The 17,343-nt window shown below is 40.4% G+C and overlaps 1 protein-coding gene and 1 long non-coding RNA gene across 4 annotated transcripts in view; one reads left to right on the plus strand and one right to left on the minus strand.

Moving 5' to 3' along the window:
• Positions 1-14,900, minus strand: part of LOC109271905 (uncharacterized) — a 28,491-nt gene extending 13,591 nt beyond the window's left edge. Inside the window, exon 1 of the long non-coding RNA XR_008418414.1 lies at positions 14,792-14,900. This is a non-coding gene — a long non-coding RNA (uncharacterized LOC109271905). The remainder of the gene's footprint in view (positions 1-14,791) is intronic.
• Positions 13,735-17,343, plus strand: part of PLPPR5 (phospholipid phosphatase related 5) — a 124,572-nt gene continuing 120,963 nt past the window's right edge. For 2 of the 3 annotated variants that reach the window (XM_019457596.2, XM_019457597.2), the window contains exon 1: positions 14,655-15,002. In XM_019457596.2, the coding sequence (XP_019313141.1) occupies positions 14,766-15,002 (237 nt within the window). In that variant the 5' untranslated portion in view covers positions 14,655-14,765. Of the gene's footprint in view, positions 13,754-14,654; positions 15,003-17,343 lie in introns of those variants that run through there. The other variant, XM_019457598.2, reaches the window with a different exon arrangement.

The raw sequence follows: 17,343 nt of genomic DNA on the forward strand, positions 1-17,343 counted from the left end.
TCCTAGTTTTCATTAGAGAAGCTTGGGGGCCGTAGATGCATCAAATGTGACATCCTCACTCTCCCTTCTGAATCACTTGGGTAGAAAGGAGCTCTGCCTAGGAAGTTCATTGTTACAGAATTCAAGCCTGTACCCAGTATGCCTATAAAAGAGATTGGCATAATGTTGTAAATATATTTAATATTTTGATATATGTGAATTATGTCATTTTAAGATAGTGTATACTTCATTTCCTCTCTGAATTGCTCATTATAGAGTATCTCTCTTTTAGAAAATATATGTAAAGCGTGTGCAATGGTTTTTATCCATCTCATTTTGATTTAGTTATCAGAACATACAACATCTGCTAGAGCTGAAGCCCATAGTCTTGGAAATTTTTCTTTCACTGCACTCTCAGTCTGCACATCATTAGTACAATTCAGATGGAAATTCCATAGAGATGCAATATTGCTAACAGATTGTACTTCCCTAGAAAATTTGACCCCCCAAATTTGATTTATTTAACATATTTGCATTTTAATGGATTTTTCTGAAGGGGTAATCTTATCAAGATGGGCTGCTGTGGTTTTACTGAGTAATTCACAATTTTCAGCTCATTTATATGTGTTTATTAATGTGCAGTATGAATATGTGCACAATGTGCGGGCACATATGGATTATGTCTACCTGAAATACATGTTTAAAAATTTTAAAGACCGAGCATTTGGTATTTTGGTTACCTTACAGATTAATCCTCTAGTTTAATATATTCCATTGAGTCAGTCTCCCCGCCTCAAGGTTAATAATAACTAGTGCTTCTGTGGTACCCTACAATTTATAGTACTCTTTTCACATACATTAACTCATTTAATAACATGCCCGAAGTCTTGGGAAAGCACGGTAACCTTTTGAAGCTACAGCAGAACTGCTTAAAGGGCCAGCTCACCCTCTGCAGCCTCCCTAACCTTCAAGGATGCAAGTTCCTAAGCCAATCCTGACGAAGCTATAAGTTTTAGGTATAGCAAGGGGATGTTGTCAGTGGATATGGTCAGAGGATGACCTGTTACCTGATGTGACCAGGTGAAGGCCTGGTACTCTCTCCTTCCACCAGCTCCAGCCTCTTCCCAAACTCCATTTGCTAGGCTTAACTGGCACAACTGTGTTTTTTCCAATGTCTCTTTCATAGTTCTTTAGTTCTCCATGAGAATCAGTGTGCTTTCCTCTAATCACTGGGATAGGGTGCCTATTTCTGCCACCAACTATTGTGGGAAATGGCTCTGGCAGAAAGATTTATCTACATTATCCCCCCACTCCTCTATTGGATGGGATGTTCCTCTCAATACACTGAATTCTAATTTTTTAATGTTTATTTATTTTTCAGAGAGAGAGAGAGAGAGAGAGAGAGAGAGAGAGTGAGAGCGGGGGGAGGGGCAAAGAGAGAGGGAGACACAGAATTTGAGGCAGGCTCCATGTTCTGAGCTGTCAGCACAGAGCCTGACAAGGGGTTCAAACCCATGAACCATGAAATCACGACCTGATCTGAAGTCAGACACTTAACCAACTGAGCCACCAAGGCACCCCTTAATGCACTGAATTCTTATCTGAAATGCTCACATTATTCCTTCAGATATAAAACATATATACCAACTCCAAGAAACTTGCAAGTACCTATCAGTCTCCATCATTCCTAAGCATCACATTTTATTGTCTTTGAGATACAGGTAAGTCAGAATATATGCTTTTCTCTATGGGATTACAAACTCTCATAAAACATGCCACCTTTATGTGTAAGAATAAAACTATTAAAAAAAACCCAGAAGTCTTATTAGAAAAATATCTGCCATTTTTCACCCTTTGAATATTTCCTTTTCAAACATTTTTTGAGGTCTTAGTGTATAGTTCTATGAATTACATCACATGTGTAGTTCAGATTATTGCCAAAATTGGGATGCAGAACAGGTCCACCACCCCAAAGAACTCCTTAGTGCTACTCCTTTATATCATACCAACACCCACTCCTAGTCTCTGGCAACCATTGATCTGTTCTCCATCACTGTAGGTGTGTCTTTCCAAGAATGACATGTAAATAGACTTGCATAGTATGTAACCTTTTGAGACTGGCTTCTGTCACTCAGCATATGCCTCTAAGATTCATCCAAGTTATGGAGTTTTATTCCTTTTTACGGTTGGGTAGTATACTTTAATATGGATATACCACATCTTGTTTATCTATTCAAATATATATTTTAATATATTTATATTAAAGATAAATGGTATTTGAAGAATTGACACAGCATATGTCAATATGATGCAATCCAGCCAGATCTAGATTCAAACATCAGTTCTGCTACTTATTAATCATGGGAAAGTGGGAAACCCTCTCTGAGATTGAGATTTGGCAAAGGCAGGGGGGAATGATACTTATTTTACAAAGTTCTAGAAATAAATAAGATTAAAGCATGAAAAGTGTTTAGCAAAATAATAATAATAAATCATGTCTGTTTTCCCTCCCATCTTCAACCACATTAAGGTAGGACAGTATATATTTTTAGAAATTTTTATTCTCCTGGTTTTCAGGTGTGGGGACTTGTAACACTGACTTTCTTATCATCTGTTTTATGAGCAGATGGGAGATAATCTGTTCTGCTATTCCTAGGTCAGATCTTTGTAGAGTGTAAATTCTTAATAAATATGTTTCTAAATAAGTGAAAACACAAACTTGCATGCTTTTCCAGTACAAGGTTATCTTATGGGGCGAGCGCCTACAGGCAAGGAATTTGGGAAACTTGTTTTGAGCAACACTGACAGAACTGGGGGTCCATGTAATCTGAGGATGATATATGATAGATGCATTATTTTCACTGGTCCTTGTAGGCAGTCATAGCCAGCTGGAGAGAAGGAGGCAATACTTAAACACAAAGAAGGCTTGGGTGATTCAGACAGCACTGGTAAGCCTTCTGACGAAAATGATTCCTAAGCATCCTTATCTCACTTGATACTGGACTCCATTACTTGTCAGTAATTGATTTGTTGCAATTCCTGGAGCATAGCATTCAGCATCCCAATCTATATGAGCAAGAAGAAGCAATTAAATTTCTGACCCAAAGACAAAAAATATATGTGTGCTTAGCCCAAACTCCCTAATGTTTATTCATTTTGTACTTCTGGCTGCACAACTGAGTAAGACTGTCCTTCAGTTTTAGTACAGTTGTACTGCCAAGTAAGTCGTTAAAGTTATGTGCCATTGATGTCATTTTAACTCATGCTTTCTGACTTTTACAATGAGGTAATAAAAATACACTTGGTCTCAAACTTAACTTTTAAAGAGTTCAACTGGAAATCTATCAGATTGGGAGGGCATGGATATCATTAAAAATGAGTAAATGTAACTTATTATTTCTTAATGTGATAATTTATGGAATAATCATCTGGATAGTTCAACAATCAAACATATTTGTATTGACCTTGTATAGGTTAATCCATTTGAAGTTGCCAATAATCAATTAGTTGGCATCTGTAGAAACGGCAAGTTCATATGGTTCAACCTAATAAAACATTCCAATGTATTGAATTGGGAGAGCAACAGGAGTCTGTTCTGGACTGCATTATGCCCCTCCGAAATTCGTATGTTGAAGCTCTAGCCTTCAATGTGACTCTATTTGGAGATAGGACCTTAAGGGAGATAACTAAGGTTAAATGAGGTCATAAGGGTGGGACCCTAATCTGATTGGATAGTTGTTCTCATAAGGAGAGGAAGAGACACCAGAGTTCTCTCTCTCCGTGCAAGCACAGAGGAAAGACCATGTAAGACCACAGTGAGAAGGCACTGTCTACAAACCAGAGAGGTCTTATCCAAACCCAACTGTGGTGGCACCTTGATTCAGACTTCTAGCCTCCAGAAGTGTAAAAATACAAATTTCTGTTGTTTAAGCTATCGAAGTCTATGGTATTTTGTTATGGCAGCCCAAGCAGACTGATACAAGCACCAATCCCCAATCCTCCCTGAATCTTCCACTCCTAGGTTAGTAGCTAAACTGGATCGTCAAATGTTAAAGGGATCTATGGGCATATACTCCTGAAGCCTATGGTCTCATTTCCAGGTCCACTAACCACCAAAGTGAAAACTCTGTGCCACTACAGAGCAGCTTCCATTTTAAATTGCTATTGTAGAATTACAAATAGGTATCTTGATTAGTAAAAACCTGACTTATTCAAATTGGACCCCACACACCCTGAAAGCCTCAATTAGGTGGAATAGTTCTAGTGGTAGTATCTGCACACTACTTTTTAGGCAAACTATGACTGGTGCTGCCACACCTCACCAGTAAATGAGGGGTAGTTGTGAGGTTCAGAGGTATGAGAGTAAAACACTTCCCCTTGCTTCTAGCATAGAGTAGTTGCTTAATTAATAGTTTTGTTGTTTCAATAAAACAAAAGCACATTTCAAGAAAAGCCACTACTGGGCATGGAGTACCCCCATGCTATGCACAGGCTGGGGAGTTAATTCATAGTGGAGGCTGAGGACAGCTCAGGGCCCTTTGCAAACCAGACAGCCAGTTTGGGAAACTGAGAGCAGAGTGGAGCGGCTCCTCCCTCTCCCAGGCAAGAGAACTACAACACAGCTCCACCTGTGGAGACACTGTGGGGAATTATATTTCGCCTCACCTGACCAGAAGGGCTGGAGACAACTACTGGAAACTGTATGGCCCAGGGGCACTCGAGCCAAGAGGCAGGCAGGCAGAGATGATAGTCCACTGAGCAAAGCCAGTAGCCTGGTCAGTAAGGGAACCAGCTCGAGTTGAGACAACAAAGAGTTTTACTGGCTTTACAGCTGCTTCTACTACTGCACCTGCACAGGGAATCTAATTTGTAGCCCCACTCAATGCTGAGTGCGGCATTCAGCCTATCAACCAGGGAACCTAATCAGAGCACACAGGAAGCTGTATTGCCTATTCTACAGGCCTACACAGAGTGTCACTTGAACAGAGAGGACAGTGCCTGGCTTCCCCCTTACACAGAGCAAAATCAATGGCCTCAGCTGACCATGGAATTCAGTGCCCACTCTGGCCTGATTCATGTCCCCAGACAATGAGCTTTGCAGACCTTGGGTTGTATCCTGCTGACGTGCCAATGCAGGGAAGCTAATTCACAGCCCCATCTACTACTGAAAATAGTATCCAATCCCAGATATCTAGTAAGCCTGAACAGAGAATGCAGGAAAATGTAGAGCCCAGCCTAAACTTCTCTTGGGTAGAGATCCAGCCAGCAGTCTTATCCAGCTATTCTCAGCCAGTGGCACAACACCCTCATTCCCATCTTCAGACTCAAACTTTTGCCTCACCCCAAAACAGACCATAATAGCAGCCTCCACCTGCCCAAAGACATTACCAGGAGACACCCAGAAACCCAACTGAGCTGACTGGTGAAGAACTGTCTCTGCCAAAGCAAACCTGTAAAGTCTGGGAGAGGGGCCCAATTCCTCAAATGTACACATACCAACATAAGGAATCAAGGATCACAAAAAATCAAGTAAATATGACAACACCAAAGGAAACTGATAAAGCTCCACTAACTGCTCCAAGAAATGGAGATCTATAAACTATAAAGAATTCAGAATAATTCTTTAAGAAAGTTTAGTGAATAAGAAAACACAGACAACCAAACAAAATTAGGAAAATGCATGAACAAAATGAGAAGTTTGAAAAGGGAAAAGGAACCATCAAAAAAAAAAAAGTCAAACAGAAATTTTAGAGTTGCAAAATAAATAACTGCAATGAAAAAGTCAGTAGAATTTCAAAAGTAGACTCAACCATGCAGAAGAATTACAACCTGGAGAATAGGATATTGAAAATTACCCAGAAGAGCAAAAAGAGAGAAAAAGAGTGAAGACAGCTATGGATTATAGGACACAATGAAAAGAACCAACATTCACATCATGAAAATTCCAGAAGGATAAGAGAAAGAGAAAGGGACAGAAAGTATATTTAAAGCAATAATGGCTGAAAACGTACCAAACCCAGGGAGAGAAATGCACATTTAGATCTATGAGGCCCAAAGAACCCCAAATAGGTTGAACCTGAATAAAACAATATTGAGACACATTATAGTTGAATTGTGAACAATCAAAGAAATGTAAATAGACTATAAAGATACAGTCATGAAAACAGTATGGTACTGGCATAAAAACAGACAGACCAATGGAGAAAAGGCAGTATTTTCAATAAATGGTACTGAGAAATGGAATATTCACGTGTAAAAGAATGAAACTGAACCCATATCCTACCCATTGCAAAAATGAACTCAAATGAATTAAAGATTTAAATGTAAGATCTGAAACCGTAAAATTCCTAGGATAAAAACTTAGAAATAAACCTCCTTAGTATGTTCCTTGGGAATGAATTTTTTAACATGATACTTCAGGCACAAACAACAAAATCAAAAATAAACAAACAAGACTACATCAAACTAAAAAGCTTCTTCACAGCAAAAGAAACCACCAAGAAAGTGAGAAGACAACCTACGGAATTGGAAAAAAAGTATTTGTAAACCATATATCTGGTAAGGCATTAATATTTAAAATATGCAAAGAACTCAAAAAGCCAAATAATCCAATTAAAAATGGGCAAAGTACCTCAACAGACATTTCTCCAAAGAAGAAGGCTAACAGGTACATGAAAAAAATGTTCGACATCACAAGTCATTAGGTAAATGCAGATTAAAACCACAATGAGCTATGACCTCATGCCTATTAGAATGGCCATCAACGAAAAGACTAGAGATAACAAATGCTAGTTTGTGGATGTAAAGAAAATGCAATACTTGTGCACTGTTGGTGGAATTACAAATTGGTGCAGCCACTGTGGAAACTAGTAAGGAGGGTCCTCAAAAATGTAAAAGTCGAACAACCATATGATCCAGCGATTCCACTTCTGAGATTATATCCAAAGGAAATGAAAAACCTAGCTTGAAAAGATATTGTACCCCCATGTTCATAGCACGATTATTACAATAGCCAAGACATGGAAACAACCTCAGTAGCCACTGATGAATGAATATTCATCATAATAGAATATTATTCAGCCATAAAAAAAAATGGATGGACCTTGAAGACATTATGCTAAACAAAATAAATCAGAGAAAGACAAATACTGTATGATTTCACTTACATGTGGAATCTGAGAGCAAGCAAACAAACAAAAACAACAACAAAAAAACAAGCTCATAGAGGAAGAGATCAGACTTCTGGTTACCAGGGGTGGAGGGTGTGGGGACAGGGAATTGAAGAAGGCGGTTGAAAGGCAGGAACTAGTTAGAAGACAAATAAGTACTGGGAACGAAACGCACAACTGCATGATACATAGGAAAATTAGGAGAGTAAATCTCAAGAGTTCTCATCACAAGGAGAAAATTTTTTCTTCTTTCTTTTCTTTTCATTGTATATGAGAAGATGGATATTAACTCAATCTATTGTGGTATCACTTCACAATATACATAAATCAAACCACAATGCTGTATACCTTAAACGGTGATGTACATCAATTACTTCTCAGTGAAACTGGAAAAAAGAGTTCCTCCAAAAAATGTGAAGGGTTTCTATTAATAAAAGCAGTAGTTCCCCCAAGATACCCTATTTTATGAGAATTTTATGAAGTTAATTAAGATTTTACTATTCATGTTCTTCTATTTTTATTAGAGATCCACAAGAGCCAGAAGAATATTAAAGGAAGCCATCAGTGAGTGGAAAACAAACTAAAATATTTTATTCTTACCCATTACATTAAATTGAAGACATCATTACATTTGAAGCATTGGTTATAATAAGGATAAGGTTGATGTAATAAAATATGATTAATCAAGGCCTGATTTAATAACAAAAAGTGATAATCAGAAAAGTACACATAACAACATGCACAGTGATAGGTTTCTCTTCCAAAAACTTCCCCCAACTTTCTTTCAAGGTGTTACAACATGTAATACTTATATTTTAGAGGTAATGCTTTCTGCTACTTATTATCTTCCATTGCAGCAATTAAGATCTTATAAAAAAGTTCTTTGTCTTTCTTTTCTTTTCTTTCCTTGACCAAAACTTTATTTTACTAGCTTATTTTGTAAACCCATAAGGTGAAAACAATCCAGTAATTTAATAATCTATCCAACCAAGTATGACTAAATTTATACCAGAAATTCATTAAGCCAGAAGTTTTCGTGCCCTCACTAAAATAGCATTCTAAAAATTGTCTGATTCTAAATTAATAATTGATTATGGTCCATATATGAATGTAAGGAACCATTTTTGTTTCACCGTATCTTTGTTTCAATCATTATCCAGTACACTGAAGGACAACTAAACAAATGCTTATTACCATTCACAATCTGTACCTTTGACAAAGGACCTGCAGCTGTCACCAGCATAGTTTGCCCCACATTTTCCATAACACCTCTAAAGAAACTCCAGTGTTAGCACAATTTGTGATTTCATTTAGGACAGTCCTCATTTATCACAGCACAAGTAAGGACTTTCAGGTGTCTTCAAGTAACATGATGTTACATAGACAGTTCAGCAAAATCTTACACAGCAAAATCTTATGCAATGAAAGTTTTGCTGATCCAGCAGTGGCAGGATTAATTATACCAGAAGAGTAATAATAACTATAATGATCATTTATTGTCATGAATGGCCCAGACTCTGTGCTACAACTTGGTGAAGTAGGCAGCATTATCCTCATTTTAGGGTATTACAGAAACTAAGAAACTAAAATGACTTCACCAAGGTCCCATAATTATGAATCTACAGAACAAAGATATGAGCTCGGTTCTGTTGAGTCCTCAGTTCTTGGGCTTGCTCACCCATCACTTCACTGACATACGCCTATGTCCTTATCCTTAATAATTGTTTAAAGTTATTCTCAGGGAACTTGAATATTTTGAAACTTCCCCCAATGTCATGGACCCATGGATTTATATTTAATCAAGCAATGTGAGTTTTTTTTAAATGATGGAAACATATGGTAAATAATCCAGTATTCACCTGTGTGGAAACAGAACAGATAGCAAATAATCAGAGTTTTTTTTTTTAAATTTTTTTTTTAACATTTATTTATTTTTGAGACAGAGAAGAGACAGAGCATGAACGGGGGAGGGGCAGAGAGAGAGGGAGACACAGAATCGGAAACAGGCTCCAGGCTCTGAGCCATCAGCCCAGAGCCTGACGCGGGGCTCGAACTCACGGACCGCGAGATTGTGACCTGAGCCGAAGTCGGACGCTTAACCGACTGAGCCACCCAGGTGCCCCAAATAATCAGAGTTTTTTGAGTTGGAACTCAGTACTGGGGAGAAAATTCAGCTCTCACTTAGATTAGGCATTTTCTCCTCCTAATTTATGATATACTTTCTAATGCAGAGTAGCCCAATGCTTTGATATTTTCAAAGCATTTTATTAATATAAGCCTTTCAATGTCTTTGTAAAGATTCATTAACCCAATTTTACAAATGAGCAAACTGAGATTCAGATATGCTGACTGCCACGGCCACATAGTATTATCATCATGTTCCAATTAACTCTTCCTAACTCAGTAACTTTTTTATTTTAATATAGGAGTGTTCAGTTGGTAACATATTAAATTTTTCTATTCTTTCCCAGCCTTAATGTCTCACAGATGTTAACTCTTTAATTTAGTCCATCAATTTCATGCCATTGATTTCAGTGATATATAACTACACTTAATATGTGCTCCAATAAAATATGTACTTGGTTTGTGATAACTGTTTTTAAAGTGAAAACTTAAAATAATACTGGAAATGTAGAATAATAGGATCAGCCGTGATGTAGTCACAGAGTAAGGCACTTTAAAGATACCTCAGGGGTCTAACTGAAGATAAATACTTCTTGACCAGGTCAGAAGTTTCTGGCCTTTGAGATAAACATCCCATTACAGTTGGAACCTCAAAGACAGACATACAAATTACTACACTAGCTTGTTTTTCCTTCTGTTTTCTTGAGAAAGCAGCTACCTCCTACAGCAAGCACTGACGATTATTCTGTGAGGAAGCAGTGTACTATAATGTCAATAATAAGAGGTCAAGGTGTAATCCCAAATGTCCTTAGCTTTCTTTAGTTTGCCTTTGAGGATGCTGTATCTTTGAATTTATATGAACACATTTAAGCACATTTCTTGAGTTAACCAGTCTTACATCTCCATCGTATCTCTTATTCAAGTTTCTGGGATGTTCTCTGTATTGAATTGAGAGTTAGTAAACTCATGTATTTGCTCCTTCTCTGGATCCAGTTCAATGAAGATCTGTCAAGATATTGCCTTTTGTAGTTTAATAACTATTAGAATGAATTGCCAGATGCCTTTACTTATTCTGAAAGCAATTACCTGGCCTATTTAAAAAAACCACTTTCCAAATCTATTCCCATTAGACTTTCCACCAATCTATATGTTAATATTTAAAGTTCCTCATTAGTACAAAGTCATCTAACTTTTCATGCTCATGAATCTCCTCCAACATCTCCAGCTCAAGTTTAGCATTATGCACATTCTTGTTGTTATTGTCACTGATTTTGTCATTGTTGTTGTCAAAAGGAGGACTTTGTTCTTTTGGAGAGGGTGCCCTAGTCTGTCTTATGTAAAGTCTTCTGAATCCTTCATACCTCACCATCTCAGCTATGCATTGACAGTAATGTTATTTTTTTTTTCTTTTCTATTTTTGCACCATGGAATGAGAAAAATTCAGGAAAATGCCTCGGCTTACCTCTGAGTTACTTGAAACACATGGAAACCCAATGTTTAATATTCTGTATCTTCATTTGTCCTTGGAAATGCTCAGTCATCTTTGACAAAATCATTCTGTCTATGAACTAATGAGGGCCAAACCCTTGGATGTTAGTGGAAAATCTCAGTCTGCCTCTCTTGATAGTCACAGATTTATTGTACAGAACCCAACTGGTAATAATTTTGAGGACCTAGGTACATTTCCAGTTCCCTTCAAGCAAGCCCCTTAGATTTTCAAAGTAGAAGAAGAATATGTTCATTTATCTAGCTATCCAAAAATAGTCAATGCATGGCTTCCCAAAGACCATTCATTCAGTTGGTCTTTACACTGCTACCAGCATAAAAGTCCACCCCCAATTTTTGTGCATTTGTCTTCTGCCTGTGGACGAAAAGTTATAAACCATATAGACAAGGATTACATCTTCCTGCTGGTCTAGCACCTTACTAGTTCTTATTAGAACATTAGTATTGAGGTGGAAAGATGAGAGATACTGCAAATGATAAACGACTCCCACAAGATTTGTCTCCGTATTTATCATGGTTCATGTTTTATGGGTGAAGAAACACAGTAAGATCGTAGTGGTTGTTAAGACATGCAAATAAATATAATGAGTCACTGGAAGTTGGAAAATAAAAGTTATAAATACCACAGTTTTTACTAGATTATCCTCCTTGGTAGGGGCTGAGATGGGGAGAATTTGCAGGACAGTACAATGTTTCAAGAAAGACTGACTGCTATAATATATTTGAAAACACAATGATGTGCTTAAGAATTAAGTTAAACTAAGAATTTAGGCAAGGATTCCAAAGGATTAAATATGAGCAGTGCTGTTGTTAATCTAGAAACAGTAAAAGGTAGATTACGTGGTAGGATTCCCAAGGATTCTTTGAAGTTGAAAAGATATATTTTGGAAAAGAATTAGGTTAAATAATTTATAAGAAAATAAAGTGAAGAATCATACTAAACAAGTACCTTCTTTTGGCTGGGTACTTTATATATTCTCACTTAATTGTCAAAATAAATAAGAAAGACTAGTTCACTTTGTCCTCGAAAAAGCTCAGACTCAGGAAAGTAAAGTAACCAGCCCAAGGGTACACAGCTCACGCTCTTTCATCCACCTCACATCATTTCTATGAATAACCAATCTGCTCAAATATTCATGGAAGTTGAATTTAATGTTGGTATCTTTATAAAGTGAGTTAAGATTCAGTATTAACTCTGATTTTCAGCATTGGATCATTAGTCAACCATAAATCAATCAATAACGCTATTTGACTATCTATGTCTAATGTGGACAAATGATGGAGATATTGAAGATTCTGAAGGAAAATAATATCTTATTCCTGAGATGGATGGCATCTCTTTCAGATGTGCATAAATCTATGGAAAAATATATACACCTACAGAATTATGGATACACCCAGAATCATTTTGTAAGCCAAAAATCAGAAGGAAGTGACTGGTGATAAATGTTGGAGTGACCCGAGTTAAAGTAGTCCAGATATGTTTATGTCTAGGAATCAAATTTTATAAATTTAAACGTGATATAGGTGCTCACTATGTGCCAGACATAAGTGACCATCATTAATCCTCATACCAACCTTGTAAAGTAGGTACTAATACTATCTTGGTCTTACCAGTGGCAAAACTAAAGCAGAAAAAAAGAGTCCAGCATCTTGGTCAGGTTTCCAGAGCTGGTAAGTGGCAGAGCTGGGATTTAAACTGAGGCAGTGCCAAAGTTGCTGCTCTTACATTCACCTTATACCTTCAATGTCAGTATGCCATGTAAGTAAGCAGTCTATATTTATCTTAGGACATAAAGATTAGGATTCCCTAACCCTTGCTATAAATCTTACATGTGAACATACTTCACCATTGTTCTTAGAGGAACACATTCATTAATTTATTCAACATATTTACTGAATACCTACAATGTGGCATACACTCCTCATGTGGGGGGACAGAACAGTGAACAGGACACACAAGGGCCCTGCTTTGTTACACTCACAGTACCAGGCACTCAATACATGTTAACAGTGTAATACAATGCATTTTAATTTCAAAAATAATGTATGTTTTCATTGGCTTGGATAAATTACCTACATCACTTTCCTTAATCCAAGTTACCCTTAAAATCTACCTTTAAAAATTAGTACCATGTTCCCAAAATTTCTATTAAGTAGAAAGGTTTGGGGGATTCCTACTTAGAATCAGAGGACTAGTTAAAACACTCCTACAGTCTTAAAATGATTCTCTGAATGGGTCATTAAATCATGTACCTTTGTAGTAGTTATATTTTCATAATAAGGTATGCCACTCTTGTCCACTTAAGGAACCATTCCCTCCCACTGCTCCAAACTGCTTATTATACATGTTGTTCAGTGTCTTTTATCCAGTAAGTAGCTATTAAAGGATGTTTAATAACATATGGAGAATAAGGTATCCTACATTAAAGAAATTCACACTGCCATTACTTCCCCAAAATACCAATCATTTGCCAAATTTAAATGGCCTTAGTAGCCTACCAATGTTGCTTTTTCCTATTACAAAGACCCACCTCTAAAAATCATCAAGTACAACCCATTAAAATGAATGAATATTCTAGAAACCTGCTAAAGTAATCTACATTTTAATGAGACGGGAAGGGCTCTAGGAATATTTCCATTCCCTTGTCTCTTACATATGTTTCCTTACCTGCCCTCTAGAGTGGAGGATGTGAGCAGTGTCAGGCTCCGCTAAGATCCTCCCCCACCTCCACCCCCACCCCCAAGTTTGCTGCCTAAGCTTGCACGCAGGGACCCACATGGCATCACGGAATGGGCTCTTTACATATATGCAGTGCCAAAGCTACTTACAGAGCTATGCACACGCGTGTATGCCCATGTATGGGTGTGCTTCGTACGCCTGTGATGGGACCCGCGTTGGTCTCCCTCTCCTTTCCACCTGACCGGTGGGGAATCCCAGCAATTCCCCGGAACTCAGGGAATAGTGAGATGAGGTAAATAGCTCTTTTCCCTTCCCTGGTGGCAGGCACCGCTGGGTGCCAGGAATCTGCAATGCCTCTTCTCACAAGCAGCTAATAAAAGGAGACTGGGAAGATGAGCAAGTGGAGAATACATGAACGATGAAAGGGCCGTTGTACGAAAGATGATGCTTCAGGAGCTACCGAACTATGATTGTGTTTCTACATTACAAAGCCCTAGGAAGCTAGAGGGGAGGCAGAGAAACTCCGAATCTAAAATGCTCTGAGATCATTTTTCTAATTGTGCCTGGAAACCACCGCTTGGCGTGTGTCCTGCGCGGGGTTAAAGAATCCAAGCGAGCGCCGGCTGAAACTCGCCGCGCGGCATCCGGCACTTTGAGCTTCGGTGGGGTTTGCGCTCCGAAGACGCGTCCACGCACCATTTTCCCAGGCGTTGTGCGGGTTTCTTAAACAGCCCAGCTGCTGCCTCAGAAAGGAGTTTCTAGAAGCTCCTTCTCTACTGCCTCCCCTCCCCCATCTTTTTTTTTTTTTTTTTTTTTTGGTTTTTACCCCCGCGAGGAGCTTCTCCGGCTCCACTGCGTCCGCCCTCCAAGGGGTACAGGTGCCGCTGTCCCGACTTCTGCCGCTCCGTCCACCGACGCCGCCTCCTCCGGGCGGGCCTGGGGGCTTCACCCGGCGCTGCTGCATCGCGAACAGTCTCTCGCTGGGCGCTGCGGCCGCTGCCCGGCGCCCGGGACTCCCCGCCCTCCCGCGCGACCCCGCGCCCGGGCGGGCGGCGCTTGCGGCGGGCGGGGGGCGGGGAGGGGAGAGGGGGCTCGTCTGGGGGTAGCCGCCTCCTCTGCAGCCTGCTGGCGCCTCGAAACCCGGACCTGCCTCCGCCTCTTCCTCCAGCGACTCCATCCCTCCTCCCGCGCCTCGTCCTCCCGCCGCCCCCGCCGCCGCGCCCCCGGTGGCTGCCTCGGCGGACCCGGGAGGGGGCCCGCCGCGTCCGCCGCCCGCTCGGCTCGGCCCGGCCCGGGAGGCGTGCATGCCCCTGCTGCCCGCGGCGCTCACCAGCAGCATGCTCTATTTCCAGATGGTGATCATGGCAGGGACGGTGATGCTGGCGTACTACTTCGAGTACACCGACACGTTCACCGTGAACGTGCAGGGCTTCTTCTGCCACGACAGCGCCTACCGCAAGCCCTACCCGGGCCCGGAGGACAGCAGCGCCGTGCCCCCCGTGCTCCTCTACTCGCTGGCCGCTGGGGTCCCAGTGCTCGTGGTAAGCCCTGGGGGGCCCGCCCTCGCGTCGGACTCCCTTCTGTCGCCCCTCACCTTCGGGGTGGAGGCCCCGCTGAGGGTCGGGGCGCGGCAGCTTTGCCTTCTAAGTTCCTCTAAGTTGTGGGCAGCCCCTTCCCCAGAGGACATTCTTCTAGGGCGCGTCAGGGGTGGGTGCGAAGGAATCCCGCACCTCTCCCCACATGCCACCCCCGCACCCCCTGCTGCGGCTGCAGTATTGGGTGGCGGGGAGGAGGATGAGAGGGAAGGGGGCCGTGGGAGGTGATGGGTGGGGGGTCGAGGCTGGGGAGGAGGTGAGCCCTCGGGTTGAATTTCTACTTCCTCCACTCAGTGGCCTTGCTCCGCTGGCCGCCTGCTCTGAGATTGCCTCTGGAAGATGAGCAGCGGCGGGCCGGCGAGGAGGAGAGGGCATCAGTTGCTGGGGTGTGGAGGGGACTCCTGCTTCCTGAGTCTGGGCGCGTATTCCCGTTTTACCACCGCCTTCCCTTTCACATGAAAGTGCCAGTGGGACTAAGCTGACCAGCGAACAAATAGCTAAAAAAGAAGGTTGAAAACTGCTAAGTGGAAGGGTCCAGCAGCAGTGCTTGCTGAAAAGCAGGAGCTGTGTCCAAATTACAAGATTCATTTAAAGGCTGCTCCAGTCTAGTCTCTGGGCATCTTAAGTCCTTATCTCTGATAGCTTTGCTTAAAATGCCTTGGAGGTTTTGGGACTCTGTGTGTGTGTGTGTGTGTGTGTGTGTGTGTGTGTGTGTGTGTGTATAAGGACATACACGCATATACACACACGTATAATTATTAGAAGGATTATCACATAATAATTTACATATGTGAATATGGTGCAAAGTTATTGGTAGAACTGGTGGTGTTTCTTAAAGAAAACATTATGGTTCCTCTGTTACTGTCAAAGTATTGGAGGTTTCCTTCCAGTGGTACCGCTTCTCTCTCTCTCTCTTTCAACTCTCAATAGATAGCAAACAGGAAATTGGAAAATGAAGAGGACAGGGAAAAGGAAGTTTTATTTTAGTGCTGAATGTGTACATTTTAACAATGAATCTTGAGTACATCGATGATATATCCTGGGTTTGGATATTCATGTTTGCTTTGATTTTAGGGGAAATGATTTAATATTTTTCCAAATAATGGGAGGTTCCTAACACACATAATGGAATCCCACCAAGTAACTTCTTGATAACTTCAAAGTAACTTCGTTTATCACAGGTACCATGATAGTTGATTTGCACCAGAAAGCGTTTTGTTTTGTTTTAGTGTTGTAATTTTCTAGAAATCCACCTTCATGTTTGTGTTCTCTTCCATTTGAAAAACTGAAAAAAGAAAGAAAATGTAGTCATTGGAGGGATTCTTTCTGCTTTCTGCATTTGTTGGGTTTTCAGGCACATGTTTTCTGGGTGACTAAATAGCTCAGGGTTTTTTGTTTTTGTTTTTGTTTTTTTTTTTAAGAAAAAAGCCTGTCACTTTTAGGTCACTTGTTTGGTTGCAACCATAATCAATAATGTCTGTAACGCTTCCCTTGGTAATTACTGTTCTGTGTCTTGTTTAAATGAGATAGCACTCTTCAGATCCTGACCACCCATCCTTGGTGGCAAGTGTCAGTTAGAGACAAGAACATATTGGCCCAAAGATGTTGATTATTTCCTACTAGGAGGAGAAAGGGAATTAGTCATTACTGAGTGCCTACTTTGTGCTGGGCACTGAAGAGTCATAATAGCATTTAGTCCTCAGTGCATTCCTCTCCAAATAACATTTGAGGACGCTGAGGATCAGATAATAAAATGGAAGGAGCTGAAAATAAAAATGAGAGGTGTGGTGTTTTTATGCCCATGGGACTGGCACCAAATGTCATGGTACTTCTACTGCTTCCAGAGAGCATGTTCTCAGAAAGAGGATGAGAGGGCTGATGCGGCAGGCATGGAGAATAAAAATTGAGAGGTTTTAAAAGGGAAGATCTCACTTGATTCCCATCATATTTTGACGTTCAGTCCTTTAGTTGCAAGAAAAAGAATTTGGGGGGGTCAGTCTGAAGGGAAGGAAGTGTTGGCATTTAGAGGCTACCTTTGCTGCTGGCCCTTGTTTTCCCTTCTGCTTTTCCAAACAGTACGTTCTCATAGTAATGGCAGTCCTGCCTTTCCATTCCTCTTGAGAATACTGGCTTGGCATAGTCACTCTATGTGAAAGTGATGTTATCAATAATAATACTAGTAATGCCCATGATTTGTCGTGTTATATACCTTATACCCATTTAATATTTGCATTATCTATGAAAGCAATTATTATTCTTGTCACCTAACATTTGCAAAAACTGAGGC

The sequence above is a fragment of the Panthera pardus genome, unplaced genomic scaffold (genome assembly GCF_024362965.1).
Source record: "Panthera pardus isolate Hobbes unplaced genomic scaffold, ASM2436296v1 HiC_scaffold_11, whole genome shotgun sequence".
In the NCBI taxonomy this organism is placed as follows: domain Eukaryota; kingdom Metazoa; phylum Chordata; class Mammalia; order Carnivora; family Felidae; genus Panthera; species Panthera pardus.